The sequence below is a fragment of the Pleurodeles waltl genome, unplaced genomic scaffold (genome assembly GCF_031143425.1).
Source record: "Pleurodeles waltl isolate 20211129_DDA unplaced genomic scaffold, aPleWal1.hap1.20221129 scaffold_69, whole genome shotgun sequence".
Taxonomy (NCBI): Eukaryota; Metazoa; Chordata; class Amphibia; order Caudata; family Salamandridae; genus Pleurodeles; species Pleurodeles waltl.
Window position 1 is genome coordinate 2,497,510 of NW_027150390.1, and position 16,055 is coordinate 2,513,564.

The 16,055-nt window shown below is 45.3% G+C and overlaps 1 protein-coding gene across 1 annotated transcript in view; it reads right to left on the reverse strand.

The window, feature by feature from the left end:
• Window positions 1–369: 369 nt before the first annotated feature.
• Window positions 370–16,055, reverse strand: part of LOC138279164 (cytochrome P450 2J5-like) — a 117,018-nt gene continuing 101,332 nt past the window's right edge. The window contains exons 7-9 of the mRNA XM_069219385.1: window positions 6,232–6,419; window positions 634–775; window positions 370–548 (exon numbers count right to left, since the gene is read on the reverse strand). Of these exons, the coding sequence (XP_069075486.1) occupies window positions 370–548; window positions 634–775; window positions 6,232–6,419 (509 nt within the window). The remainder of the gene's footprint in view (window positions 549–633; window positions 776–6,231; window positions 6,420–16,055) is intronic.

The following is a 16,055-nucleotide window of genomic DNA, read 5'->3' on the forward strand; positions in this document are numbered from 1 at the left end:
GATTCTCCCACACATGAGATAGAATCCATAAGCAGTTCTTAAATCCATTTATTTACAACAATATTCAGGCTGTTCCTGTTGCGCAATGCTACAGCATGCTGCTGCAACTTCGAAGATGCATTATGGATCCGTGGAAGAGTTACATATTTTATTATCGACTATGGAGGACACATTATTACACAGTAGCCTAAGCAAGAGCGAATGAGTTGATTGTCTCAGGGTATTGATAGACTAGGACAAAGCGTGTGTTACCAAAGCTAAGCTTCTTATGAACTTTCCATGGTGAATGTGATGTCTGAATGGATTTTTCATCACTGTCCATAATTCCTTTAAGACCGTTGCAGGTGGAGATGGTCTGAGATCCACCATCTATCGTGGGTGTGCGCAGATCTGGTAGGGAAGCAGCTGAAGCGTAGTACCGAACGTGTAGTCAAAGCTAGCCTCCTTCACTCCTTTGGGTAGCCGCAGTGTAAATGCTTGGAGAATGCTGGTGAAGAATATAAAGAGTTCCATCTTGGCTAGATGCTTCCCTGCACAAGCTCGGTGACCTGGAATGAGATTGTAAGGAATAGCTGTACTCATGTCATTAGCAAATGTTGCTACATTTTCACATTCTGAGCAGGCATGTGGTACCTATAGAGAATGGAATGAATGCATCCTTCTTGATAAAGTTCCCCTCCTTGTCCAGGAAATGGCCTGGGTTAAACATCTTCGGTGTTTCCCAGTGTGTGGGGTCGTGCAGAACTGAGGTTAAATTTGGCAGAATGATTGCACCCTATGAGAGGATGAGAGTCACTTTTTGTAAGATACATTGTGGTTTTGCGCCCCATTAAATTGCAAACAAAAGGTACACTTCTTTCTGCTCTCACTGTTCCCACTGTTCACAATGAAGTTTAAGAATGGTTCAGATCTCCCTGCCGCAATCTTGGCTGGACATGGCCATAAGGTAGTGAGTAGTTAGTCTATTGATTCTCCAAAGCAGCTTTGACGGCAGTCCATGCTTTGGAGGCTAAGGGCCATATTTATACTTTTTGATGCAGACCTTCGCCAGCGCAGGTTTGCGTCAAAAAGTTTAACACCGCCATTCAAACACACTAGCAGGGCGTCATATTTAAGGAATGGCGGTAGCCGGCACTGCGGCATGGTTAGCGTCAAAATAAATTACTCTAACCGGGCAGCAAAGGCGTAGGAAAAACTGGGGGTTGTGCGTCAAAGAATGGTGCAAATCAGGTTAGAGTAAAAAAAAAATACTCTAACCTGACTACCGTAATTTTTTGACAAACAACCCCCATGGAAATGACTCCTGTCTTAGCAAAGACAGGAGTCATACCCCCCTGCCCAATGGCCATGCCCAGGGGACTTCAGTCCCCTGGGCATGGCCTTTGGGCACAGTGGCTTGTAGGGGGGCCCAAGTTAGGCCCCTCTATGCCACCTAAAATAAAATAAAAAATTACTTACCTCTACTTACCGTAGATGTGTCCCCCCCATCCATGGTTGTCCTCCAGGTGTGGGCTAGGGTGGCATGGGGTGTCCCTGGGGGCAGGCAAGGGCACCTGTGAACTGCATTCATGGTCGGAAACCATGCAAATGATCCCACAGGTCCCTTAACGCCTTCCCTCACCCAGGCGTTAAAAAACAGCGCAAATCAGGCTGGGCGCCATTTTTTAAGGCCCGCCTCCTCTTGTGCGTCAAACTGTTGCGGGAGGATAAATAAGGCGCACATGCCATAGAGTCATTTTTTGGAAGGGAACACCTACCTTGCATATCATTAGCCCAAGGTAGGTGTCCACGCTAAAAAATGACTCAAACTCCATGGATTTTGGCGCTAGATGGCTCTAGCACCAAAGTATAAATATGGAGTTGTGTTTGTGCCAGATTTGCGTACAAAAAAATTAAGCAAATCCGGTGCAAACAGAGTTAAATATGCCCCTAAATATCTCTTTGACTATGCAGAAGGTAGCATACTAATAACGGAATCTGGCAAACATGTTACATTGGCACTTCCTACACATATGGGCAAGGCAGCACAGTGTCGAGGTCAATATGGAGTCTACATGTTACATACAGAGTCGACGAGTCGACTTCAATTAACTTGTTTATTTATTTACTACAATACCTACAGAGGGCAGACCTAGGCACATGGGCAATGGGGTGCTTCACATGCAGCACTGTATCTCAGTTTGAATATTGTCACAGAAGAAAATAAGTTACTTGCCTGTTAACTATAGTTCTCCAGTATTGGAATCTTTCATAGATTCACATGCTTGAATCGCTCCCTGTTGTCGAGATGGGAGTCCCTGGTTCCTCTACAAAGTCGTGTTAAGATAGACATAAACCTAAAGGCCCTAGGCCCATCAGTTTAGTGTTCTATCAGAGTCATTTTGAAAAAAGGACTATGTAGGAAAGTGGCTTCTTTCTAGCATGGTTACCCCCCCCTCCCTTTGGCCTGTTTGTCAGTGTGTTTGACTGTGTCTGCTGGGATCCTGCTAATCAGGACCCCAGTAGTTACGCTATTTCACCCACAATTGGCATACTGGTGTCCCCTTAGAAGTCCCTAGTATATGGGACATAGGTACCCAGGGCATTGGGGATCCATGGGGCAACATTGGTTTTGGCGCCAATAGGGAGCAGGACTGCCATTGTAGCCTGTGTGAAAAGGTGCATGCACCCTTTTACTGCAATTTACACTGCACCAGGTCACTTATAAGTCACCCCTATAGCAGGCCCTCCCGTCCTGAGGGCAGGGTGAAGACTACCTGTGTGTTAGGGCACCCCTGCACTAGCAGAGGTGCCCCCACAACCCCGAGGACCATTTTCCCAGACTTCGTGAGTGCTGGGACGCCATTTTACACGTGTGCTGGACATAGATCACTACCTATGTCCAGAAACACACTGGTAACTCCCAATGTAGGCATGTTTGGTATCAAACTTGTTGGAATCATACCCCAATGCTTTTGCAAGAATTGGTTGTATGATTCCATGCACTCTGGGGGCTCCTTAGAGGACCCCCCGTATTGTCATTACAGCCTTTTGTGGTTTTCCAGGCAGACCCAGCTGCTGCCACCTCTCAGACAGGTTTCCGCCCTCCTGTTGCTTGAGCAGCTCAGGCCCAGGAAGGCAGAACAAAGGATTTCCTTTGGGAGAGGGGTGTTACACCCTCTCTCTCTTTGGAAATAGGTGTTACAGGCTTGGGAGGGATAGACACCAAAAGCCTCTGGAAATGCTTTGAAGGGAACAGTTTGTGCCCTCCTTGCATAATTCAGTCTACACCGGTTCAGGGACCCCCAGTCCCTGCTCTGGCGTGAAACTGGACAAAGGAAAGGGGAGTGACCACTCCTCTGTCCATCACCACCCCGGAGGTGATACCTAAAGCTCCTACAGAGTGTACCTGGGTTTTGCCATCCTGGATTCCAAGGTGGTGGGGCACTCTGGGAGCATCTGAGTGGCCAGTGCCAGCAGGTGATGTCAGAGCCCTCCCCTGATAGGTGCTTATCTGTTTAGCTGATCATTTCCCCTTTCAGGGCTCTTTAGGGTCTCTCCTCTGGGTGTTTCCTCAGATTCGGATTGCAAGACTTCATCTTCTACCAAGGAAACTGCATCTGGACCCTCTAGAAACTCTAGAAACTGCAACAAAGAAGCAAAGATAACTTCTGCAACATTGTATCTTCAGCAACTGCAACTGTTTCCAGGTCGCCTATCCTCTGAGCACTGCCTGTCTTCAGCATGCACCAGAAGAAGCAAATGAATCTCCCTTGAAGTGAAGGAGTCACTTCCCTGCTTCAGCAGGCACCCCTCTGCAGTGATGACCAGTGGCGGGTGTCCCCTCTCCTGATGACAAGTGTGGATGCAGCAACACATGTGGGGGACTAAAGTGACCCCAACAGTCCCAAGGTCCATCTGTCCAACTTTGGTGGAGGAAAGAGCTTACCTCCCACGCAAGACAGTACCCCCGTGCACCGCGTGACTTGCAGTTGCCAAGGCTTGTGTGTAACCTTCCATGAAGCTCTTCGTGCACAGCACAGCTCAGGCCCCCAGCACTCCATCCTATGACTCACAGCTTCCTGAGTGGTTCTCCGGTGGCGTGGGTTCCCTTTGTCTCATGCTGTGTGGGCCTCCATTTCCACCTTCTTTGTCCCTGTGCTGTGAGACTCCTGTGCACGCTGCCTGGTCTTCTGAGGGCTCTCTGAGTTGCTGAGATCCCCCTCTGTCTTCCTCTTCTGGGTTTAGGCCACCAGGTCCCTCCTGGTCCCGAGCAGCGCCATTTTCCACTGGAGGAATCCAGCAACAAAAACCAGACTGCAATCATCCATCCAGGACATCATCTGCAGCAACCAGGAACCTGCATACATCTTCTTGGGTGCGGTACTAACTTTTCTTCCTCACCGGCGGTTCTTTTTTTGCACCTTCATCCGGGTTAGAAGGGGCTCCTGTTCTCCCTGGACTCTTCAGTGCTTCTTGGACTTGGTCCCCTTCTTCCACAGGTGTTCAGGCCCAGGAATCCATTGTTGGTGTCTTGCAGTCTCTTCTGGTTCTTGCATTATCTTTTATCACATCTTGTGTGTTCTAGGAAACTGTGATTTAATCCTGTTTTCCTGGGCTTTGGGGTGGGTTCTGTTACTTACCTTTGGTGTTTTCTTACACTTCCAGCGCCCCTCTACACAATACCCTTGCCTAGGTGGGAAACCGACTTTCGCATTCCACTATTTAAGTATATGGTTTGTGTTCCCCCTAGGGCCATTGCAACATATTGTGATTTTTTTTACTATTTGCACTGTTTTCTAACGTTTTTACAGCTATTTCTGCATTCTAGTATATATACTGTGTATATTACTTACCTCCTAAGGGAGTATAGTTTCTAAGGTATTTTTGGCATTGTGTCCCTAAAAAATAAAGTACCTTTATTTTTGTACCACTGTGGCCCTTATTATGTCCCTGGCAGTCTTCAACTGCCAGTGTTAATGTGGTGGTAGTACCACCAACAGGCTGGAGGTACATACCGCCACATCATGAGATTAGCAGGTTGGCTGCAGCCAACACGCCAATTTACCATTCATACCGCCATGGCGGTATGAGCTGCCGGGCCGTGATTCCGCAGCCCCAGGTAATTCCTTCCCTGTCACCAGTAGGTGGCTCCCCCACCCCACCAACACTCACCTGACACCCCCTCCATCCAAACTCAGCCCCCCACCCCTCCATACACACACTAACCCCCCGCTCCATACCCACAGTAAGCCCCCACCCCATACTCACACTAAGCCCCCCACCCCCTCTGATTCTTCCACACAGCCTCCCACCCCCATACCCGCACACAGACTCACACCACACATACACCCATTAACTTACATGCAGTTATACACACATTCTTCCAGACATACACACACACATGCATAACACGCCCCCATCCCGCCCCCCTCCGCTGTCAGACGATTACCTTTCTTGCTCCTGGGAGGCCATCGGGCAGGAAACAGGAAGGAGTGCTACTACCACCAGCACCACCCTGCCAGCTGAGCACCACCAGGCTGTATCACAGATCATGATACAGCTGGGGCGTTCAACTGGCGTGGCGGTGTTGGTGGTAGCAGTGCCAGCTTACCACCATCCGCCAGTCTGATCACTGCCTGATTTCCACCCTTGTGGCGGACGTCCGGCAGTGCTCATAGTCTGGCGGACGGATGGTAGCCGCAGTGGCGTTCTTTTGGAGGCTGTCATCTGGAAGTAGGCAGCTTTTACCGCCAATGTTTAAATGACCACCTGAGTATTTTCTTTCATGTGTGTAAGTGCTGTGTGACTACAGTGGTATTGCATGAGCTTTGCATGTCTCCTAGATGAGCCATGGCTGCTCAGCTACAGCTACCCATAGCCAGCCTGGCTTCTAGACACTGACTACATTTCACAAATAAGGGATAACTGGACCTGGTATAAGGTGTAAGTACCTTTGGTACTCACTACAAACCCGGCCAGCCTCCTACAGCTTGGTGGTTGCATAACACAAAATTGAGATCAATAGCAACCTCCTTATATACTGCCTCCACAATCTATTCAAGGTGAGCATATATAGGTAAGTACAGGTTTTACTATTCTTAACAATATGTCTACGAACCTTAATGATATGTTGCTGGTCAATATTGTGAAGTTGATATACCTTCTGCTCACTACTAAACTTCCATATTGTGGTAGAACACCAGTTTGACTTAAAAAGAAGACACCATACATCGACATGCAATATGTTACCTTTTCAATATGGAAACCTTGTATGTTTGCCGACCTCACACACTGACGCACAAGCCCAACTGAAACAATGTTGCTGTAGCGCTGGACCTCGTGGATCACAGCATTTGTGTATGGCAGCTTCTGGTAATCTTCATACTGGATTTTCTGGAGAGATCCAATGACTGCATCTAGCTCCTGCTGGACCTTCTCTGAGAAAACAGATGTGACAAAGTAAGAGATGGCTATTTGAATCATATTGTGTTAATATTCCATATGTCGTGAATTTGTTGTTGCCTCTACCGGGGCTACATGATTGAAGAAAGACGATGGCTCATCAGGCAGTGGTTATTTACTATTTGATGATGCTCTGTAGGTCTCATCCACTGACAAGAGGTCTTTTATAAAAGGCACAATGATGTTAAAAAGCTGCCTTTCCTTGATACAGAGTTGTCCAAATTAGGAGATGTAGTCCAGCGCGAGAAGTTGCTTCTCCATCTTATTTTTCTTCTTCGCATTATTATTATTATTATTATTAATATTATTACTATTAATAGCAGTAGTAGTATTATTAGTGGTAGTAGCGGAGGAGGAATAGGAAGAGAAAAGTTAATGGATGCACGTAAAACAAATGACAAGAGAATCTGGAGATGATGGACAAGCTGACTCGAATGGAAGCTTGGGTCTGGTGGCTGCTATTGTCAGAGTTGGTTAGCTAAAGGATGGACCCAGTGTTGTCTGTTAGTTATGTGCAGTGTTGCCTTTGATTACAAGCACAAAGTCTATGAAGATGCTGTTATCAGATGATAGAATTTGTGTTGATATGGTGTTTGTACTATGCTCTGTGGAGATGTATGCTCTCTTGAAGAGTTCATTCTCGTGAATATGGACCAAGTAGTCTTAAATTCCATCGCCAAGTATTAGGGCTGTGTTTTCCAAAACAGGTAAGTTTGACCTTCCTGCTAACCCCTAGAGTGACTGGCATGTGCTGGGAGACCCATTATCTATATGTTGGATTCCACATGGGATGTCTGAAGGGTCTGCATGTGGTTCTTGACTGGACTTGAAGTTTGATCTTTGTAGGCAGGGGTTTTGGGGAGCCTGATTCATAATCAGATGTACCAGTGTTCAAAGTAAGATGTGAAGTTGCATTTGTTTGAGGAGAATAATGAGAGAGTTTCATTTATATCTACTTTTAGAGCTACTTTTATCTTCATATATCTCTTGAGAGAGAGTTGGTCGATAATTGGGATATTAGCTACTTTCTTAATCAGGGCTGTAGTTGGTGTTATTGTCAGACTAGCTGGAGATGGGGCAGTCTGCCCCTGGATGTTGTGGCTAGGTAGAGAGTTTTTACGGGGAGTACATGGTTCACAGTAGAGAGGTTACGGGGAGTACATGATTCACTTGGGTGGTTACATACATCTAAAGTCCAAAACACCAACCAATGAGAAGGCAGTTCGTATTCACATCGTGTTAATTTAAGACTCTATGGGAAAAGATTAATTACACTGCTCCAGACGATGGTCAAATGGCAGTGTTAAATCCAAAATAAAGTAGATTCCAGACAAAAGAGCTTGCAAATTTCCTTTAGTCTCATATTGTTCTTAAGTGTGTGGAATAAAGGTTGGCTTAAGAACATCATGCTTGTTAAGAGCATACATTTCCTTTATTCTCATGATGTTCTTAAGCCAAAAAAGAGGAACATGCCTCTTAGGAAGATGCCTCCAAGGTGTCCCTTGTTGCACAAAAACAATCCTGCATGCAAGACAGCCACCATTGCACCATGGTACACGGGTGCCTGCGTTGGCGCTAGGCAGCCCATTTTGTGCCAGATCAGGGAGAAAAGTCAGGAACGTGCCGTATGCCTTAAATACAGCACATTCCTGCTTTTTCCCTGGCATGCAGCTCAGCAAGGTTACTTGCTGTGCTGCACTGTGTGAAAATATGATAAATATGCCCACAGTCTACATAGTAGACTAAAGGAACCTAAACTTTGCTAGAAGGTTGTCAAATTATGCAGTGGTAAATATGGGCTCAGGATTCAAGTGCGCATATTGCAAGTAATGAACACAGAAGAAAAATGCATGCTATTAGTCTTCTTAGAAATACCAGTAGTTGCATTGCAGTTACAAAACTATACCAAGTATTGGTTACTAGATATACCTTTCTAATACAACATATATGTGTGAGGCATTTTGTGGCAATGTGATGGTTAACCAAGCCTTCAAATACCCATTGCTTTTATACTGACAATGTGACTGCCTTTTGGTTCAGGGACACAATGATTAGCTGTAGTTTTCAGAGAAAAATTTGTATCCTCTACCTATTATGAGGTTTCGAAATGTTAACAATTAACAATCACCCTAATTCTAATACAACCAAATACCTACGCGGGGCTCCTGCAGCATCCATTGGTGAACTTACATTTAAGTGAATCATGTCTAGGGGCTGATTTATATTTGGGAAGATAGCCCATCATTGTTCCACCAAATTACTCCATTGTCCTGTCAGAGGGACCACCCGCCAGACTTATAAGGTAGGAGTCAAATTGAAACCAATCTGACGGTCATTCACTAAGCATTGCCAGGACTGCAGTCACAGAGGTTGCTGTGAATGCATTTTACTGTTTAGAACAAGGTGCTCCCCTAGCCCTGGGAGTCCTTTCCCATGGTGAGAGGACCATTTAGTAATTTTTCACTGCCCCTTACTAGCGGTAAGGGGCAGTGAAAAATTACTAAATGGTCCTCCTGGTTGTGATGGCCAGTGAAAACGTACTTATCATTTCGCCCATCAAAATTAGGAGGGACAAATGACAGTTCAGCCTCTGACAGCCTTTACTCCACAGGGTTGTTGGAGAAGTTTGGCCAAGTTGAGAAGGAGTTGTCTCCGTCGTGGCCACACTTAAGGTCTTTAGCGACGGAGTTCCCTTCCTGGCAACGTATAAATCAAGCCCTAGGTCTGTAGCCCAAATTAAACTTATTCTAGCTGGCTTTTTTTCCGCCAGAGCCCAACGTGATTTACATATCTGAAACACAGCCCAATTCCTATCTGTTTACTATCAGGTTCTTTCATAATCATGCACCAAAGATTCTTTGTAGGTCCTTTGAATTTCGTCTCATTCTACAATGCCTTTCAGAAAGCCTCTGATTTTCCTCTCTGGGGATGATTATGAAATTGTCACCTATGCTGCATGATGGTTGTCGCTTGCTATCAACTCTATTGCGTCGTACAGAATGGCAACTCAGTTAATTCAATGTCCTCCTAGCCCTTGATTGATGGCAGTGTTTAAACCTCTTAAAACTTGATGTAAACGAACACAGACTCTGGGCCATATCAGGAAAATCTGAATTTCTCCAAGTTCTTTTGGACTACAAAAAGGCTATTTTTCAGCTTGCAAGTTCTAATTATCTTTACCGCATCTGCATGTCTTCTAATAGAACTAAAGCCATATTTGAGGGTGCCTGTGAGCTGACTGATGCTGTATACATCTGCACATCTCCTCTCACCTCAAAAGCCTCTGGAACAAACCTTTCTCTGTACTTTCACACCAAAAAAGGTCAATCGGATAGCCTCCCCTGATTCTTCTTGCATCTGCCCCCCAACTCATACAAATGTGCTCATGACTACTGAAAAGTCTTTGTCCAAACTCTGTCGATGCACAAGATAAGCACTTGTTTGGGCATCCCATTAGGTTAGGATCACCAATCGATGTCCCCCATGCAACGTGATGCACCTTTTCACATCCAGAAATGAAGAGCCCTTTCCACTCGTGTTGAAGGAATTGGAAAGAAGGTCTTCAGGATTAGTGGCTCATTGATATGGCAGCCAAAGGTACCTTTGGTATGAATCATGGGTTTGTACGTAGGATTATCCTATCTTCTCTCATTTGTAAGAAAGATTCCTGAATCGTCAGAGCTTGGATCGCACTGACCCGTCTGGCTGATGTGAGAGCCACTAGTAGGGCTACCTTCCAGGATAGAAACTTCAAAGTGGATCTGTGAATCGGTTCCAATGCAAGGACTGTGTTCAAATTCCACGAAAGAGGGGGAGGTCTGAATGGTGGGAAGACCATGAAGAGCCATTTTAGGAATTGTTTTATGAGTCTGGAGGATCACATTATGTGAGCGTCTAAAAGAAGAAATGGCAGCCAGATGAAACCTGATGGAGGCATGAGCTAGGCCTGATCGTGCCAAGTGCAATAGGCAGGGCAATATTTGTTCCGGTGAGGAAGATAGTGGATGTATCTGTTGTTGTTGACATCATAAACAGAATCTCTTCCACTTACAGGAATATTTTTGTTAGTGCTGGTAGCTCTGGTCCTGAAGAGTTTGTTCCTGCACTCCAGATGGATGTTTAGATGGGTGAACTCACTGTGCTCAAGAGACCTGCTGATAAGTGAAGGGAATCTGGATTCAGGTGCAAGACTTGACTCTTGTTCATGGTCAAGAGATAAGGGGAGACCTTTAGTGGGATGTGAGGTCTCACTGACAACAGGAGAAGCTCTGTGAACGAGTGTTGGTGAGGCCATGTTAGAGCTATTAAGATCAGTGTACAGGGTTCGATCTTCATTTTGGCGAGAACCTTTGGAATTAGAGGAATGGGCAGACAGGTGTAAGAAAAGATTCCATACCATACCATCGAAAATGTATTCCCCTATTATCCCTGCTGGTGAAGCCAGCTTGTGAAGTATCAGCATTTTGTTTTTGATGGGCTGGCGAAGAGGTCGAGATTTGGTGTTTCCCATGGGTAGAATATGTGATAGACTGCCTGCTGATCTAGCTCCCATTCAATGACAAGCTGATTTCAATCAGCTGAAAGTGTCCGCTATTTCATTTTGCCTCCCTGGGACATGTTCTGTTTGTAGATGCACTCATTGTGTGATGGCCCAATTCCAAATTCCTGTGCTTCTTGAGAGAGGAGACGAGATCTTGTACCTCCCTGTTTGTTCATGTAGCACATTGTGGTGGCATTGTGCGTCCTTATGAGCACCTCTAAATTAGCAATCCTGGGAATGAAAGCTTGCTAGGCCAGATGAACTGCTTTCAACTCTAGGAAATTGATGTGCGAACTCCGAATAGGTGTTTGCCACATGCCACTGATCTATAGGTCTTGAAGAAATACTCCCAAAACTTCTAGCGAGGCATCAGTGGTGATGACCCACAGAGGTGGTTGAGGGTGAAAGGAGCGGCCTCTGGAGTACAGGAACAAGTGTTTTTCCTGAAACCAACAATTTAGGATGTTGATTATGACTGTAATGATAGTGATCGGATCGTCGAAACCGCCTATAGCTTGAACCCATTGGAGGTTGAGCTCCTCTTGGAAGGAACACATCCTCAGTCTGCAAAGCTGTCCTAGTGGGACACACTAAGATATCATCGTTAATAACGACTTGTAGAGGCTTACTGAAATGCATTTTCTTTTCTGAATGGCTTTTGCCAAAGCTATCAGTTTCTGTTGCCTTTCTGCCATGGGACATGGAATGTTGGACTTGGTGTACAGATTTGCCCCTAGGTTGTAGTCCACGAGGGCTGAGGATTGGACTTTTTCCAATTGAGAGTGAGGCTCAAGTCATTGAACAGTTCAATACACATCCTTGTCGTTTTTTGGGCTGCTCGAAAGGACTTTGCCTTGACAAGCCAATCGTCCAAGTACGGGAAGACTTGGTGCTTCTGTTTTCTCTAGAATATCGCCACAGGTGCCAGGCACATTGTAAATATTATGGGGCCAATTTCAGACCGAAAGATAGAACTCATAACTGGTAGTGGCTGTCGGCTATCGTGAATCTTAGGAATTGCCTGTCAGGAAGGTAGATCGGGATATGAAATAATGCGTCCTTCAAATCTAGGCTGGACACATAATCCTCATGGTCTCAGCCTAGGAGGAAATCCTGCAGCGTTATCATGCAGAATGATTGTTTCTTCAGATAGATGTTTAAATCTCTGAGGTCAAGAATAGGCCGCCATTACTTCCACTTTTTGTGAATGAGAAAGAAGCAGGAGTAGAATCCTTTTCACTTTTGGGAAAGAGGGACCTTCTCTATCGCTCCTTTCTGAAGCATGATGTTGACCTTAATTCGAGCTGATGGAGAGGTTTGTGAATGGATTTGTGAGGAGAGTTGTGAGGTGGAATCTGGACAAACTCTAGTGTGTGTCTTCACTGAACGATGTCCAAGACCCATTGGGCTGATGTTATGTCTTGCCACCGCTGGAGGAATGAAGAAATTGAGCCCCCTAGTCGGAAGTCTGAAGGTATAGTGGTAGCCGGAGCCTTGAAGAGATCATTGTCGGCGAACAAAGTTTTTCCCTGACGAGCTGGTCACCCTCTAGAGGCAAGTCCGTTGAACGCCACTTGTGGAAGTTGCCTTTAGGTGTATTGTGGATGAAATTATTGGGAGATGGGGTATCTGAAATGTTGATAGCCTCCCCTATAGGAAGGCATTCCACGACCTCTGGCTTCACGAAAGGAAGACTTTCTGAACTGCAGTATGCAAAGTGATTTAGCTGTCTCAGTATTGTTTTTCTTTGCCTGGAGACCTTTATCAACATGTTTGCCAATCAGGGTGTGTCCATCAAAGGGGCTATCTAGGATCTTATTTTGTCCCTCGGGCGGAAGGACGTAGTCGTTAACTAGCCTTGTCTTCTGAGCAGAGTGGCGCCGGCAAGCTGACATAATGTGGTGGAGGCAATATTCATTGTGCAGTCAATAATTTCTGCTGATGTCCTCTCTCCCTCTTACAAGATCAGTTTTGCTTCTTGCTAGGCTTCCTCTGGTAGCTGATCTATGTATGGGGCAAAATTAGCCCATAACTTCCTATCATATCTGCCCAGCACCGCCAGAGAATTTGCCACCCTCACCGTAAGACTTGACATTGATGGAAAACATTTGCCAATATTGTCTAAACATCGTCCCTCCTTGTCAGGAGGTGCTGAAATTGGGGTGGAGGGGTTCTTGGATCACCTTTGAGCAATAACAGTCTGGGTGTGGGTGACCAGTCAGGGAGCATTTTCCGGGGCTTTTTTTTTATCTGGGCGGGGAAGAACTTCGGTGACTGTCGCTGGGTTTTGCTTCACCTTTAACCCTTCCTCCTATATGCAACTGACCATAAGCATGGAGCGTATGCTTTTCTGGAATGGCTCTTTAAAGTCATACAAAAAGTAGTCCATGCTTCAAGTAAATTATGAAAACCTCTGATGTCTTCAGTAGGTGAGTCGACTTTCTTGAGTAAAGGAGATGATGGAGTGGGGAGAATGTAGTCTTCCCATTCTGTATGATCCTCGTGGAGTTCACCCTCCTCATGTTCTTCATCTGAGGTAGCTGGATCATAGAGCAGAGCTGTAGATGGTGTTTGGATTGTTGTGAGAGGCAAAGGTGTAGGCCTCTGGAGCTGATTGAGGTGCTGGGGATCTAGCAGGCATAGATGGTTGAAGCACCATCTCTCCAGTGGGTGGAAATCTCTTTCTATAATCCGACAACATGAATTACAGAACAGAAATTAGGGAGCTCAGCATATACACCATCTTCTCCTGGTATGGCTGCTCTTGGGAAGTCAAAAATTGTGGAACGTATTCCTTATAATACTCCTTGTCTTCCTCCTGACATGAAACTGGGAGGGACTATGTGCTGTCCCATAGGGTCCTTTATCACCCGATTCCTCTTCCCCCTCTAGCAAATGAGTTGGTATGAGGGGATTTACCTTACTAGGAAATGTGTGTTCAGGGGTTAACTGCATCAATTTAAGCTTTTTGAGTCTTTTTTCACTTCTTAACGGGGTCAGCGACGGGGCTGACCACGAGGCCGTCGATAGGATGGTAGACCGGGTTATCGACAGGATGGTGTGGGATGCACCTGTCATCGGTGCAGTTGTTGATGGCAAATATATAGTCCTTGTTGTCGACAATGAGGATGGGTGGATCTTGAGTGTCGACGACTTAGTGACTGACGCTGTGGATGATGATGTCTGTTGAAAAGGAGGCAGATGCAGACTGGGAAGAAATGGTCACTTTTATCTTTGTTGATGATCGCGTCGTATATGTCTTGGTGCCCAAGTTGTTCATGACGACGCGCTAGTCGACGGTGGGGTGCTCGTCAGCGATCCCGTTGGTCCTGGGGAGCTCGTTAGAGCTCTCAATGACTGTGAAGTGTTTGTTGATGGTGAGGTTATCGTCGACAGCCTGGAGCTGAGGAAGGTTTTTTGAAGATATGGGAGATTCTAACAGGTGCTGTAGGCAGCTCAGAGAAGGTTTTTTTAGCCCTTTCAGAAGAGGTAGGATGTTCTTTTCTCTCCTTTAGAGGTGAATGAGACCTGGATCTGTGAGGAGCTTTAGAAGGGCTACAGTCTTTGTAGGACCCTGAGGTGGCCTTTTTGGAGGCTTTTTTGGGCTGTTCTGAGGAGGATCTAGTCTGGGATGTTCTCTCTCTCTTGTGGCATGTCCTGGAAGAAGAAGAGGAGTCCTCACTATAAGAATCTGAAATCGGCTCATTCCTGGATTAAAGCTTTTGCAGCCAGACAAGCAACCTTCCGTCTCTGTCCCTTAAAGATTTGATGGAAAAGGTACGCTATACCTTGCAGTCCTTTGTAGAGTGATCTGGGTAGAGGCAATAAACGAAATTCCGATATGAGGTCTCAGAATGTAACCTCTTTTTGCTACAAGTCTTACTGAGTTTGAAGAGACTTTTCTTCTCCTTGTCAGACATGATGTCAGTCTTTTGATAAGGTGAGGCTCTGGATACTAAAGGTGGAACCTTCAGAGCAGTGGAGAAATGAGACTAAAGTCTTCTAAAATATCCAAACAGTGAAAATCAGAGCAGAGCTCAGTGGAGACTTCATAGAACGATGTGTGATAGAAAATCTGAGGGACTGGAGCTTCTCTCAGGAGCGTTCTAAAGGGTGGTGTCGCCTGATTGGTGGACTCTCAACTTTAGTCCTTTAAAAATAAATTACTCTGACAGAATACTAAACTAATGGGCCTAAGGACTCTATGTTTAGGTCTATATTGACACTACTTTGTAAAGGTACCGGGGACTTCCATCTCGACTTCGGGGAATGATTCACGCATGTGAATCTATGAAAGTTCCAATACTGGAATAACTATATTCTTGCATTGAACTAAGGCAATGCGAACTTTTAAGCCTTCCAGAATATCTACTCAGACATTCAAAATGATCAGTCTATTTTCGTTTTAACATTCCTTCTTGTACCTCAGTGTGAGCCTGTATTAACTTCCAGCCAAAGGCTAGTTTCAAGGCCCCGTGCATAGGGCAGCCCATAAATTAGGTCTATGTGTTTTCAGTCGCCCTGCTTCTAGTTTTACCATCCTATCTGCTCTGTGAGAAGTTTTGCTGCTCTCTCTGCTTCCTTTCCATGTCTTTAAACTCTGCTGGTCAGAAAGATGCTTTTTTAGTGTATTTGCTGCAAATCTCCCTCTTCCAATTCAGACCAATGAGAATCATTTATCCTTGCACATGAACCAAAAAACCTTCTTGTTCTCTAAATACCATCATGCTTCTCTTAAGTTCAGTGCCAGGACACTTGTGGGTAAGAGCACACTTAAAAGCATCATGAATAAATTAATAGTGTCCATGTTTCAATCCTCTTAAAGTAATTTGGCTGGGTCTCCTTCAGCTTCATTGAAAATGTATATGTTTTGCTTTCTTCTTATAGAAAAACAGCACTGGGCTCTCTCACCAGGCAATCTTTTGTACCTTCAATTCAATTCATCACCTGTTTTACAAAGGAAGAATGTTAGAAATGCTTGTGGTCCTTGTCAACATTTATATTGCAATTCCTGTACTCACTGCAGCACTATATGACTTTGTGTTTTCTGCGCTAACAAGGTGCTTCAAAT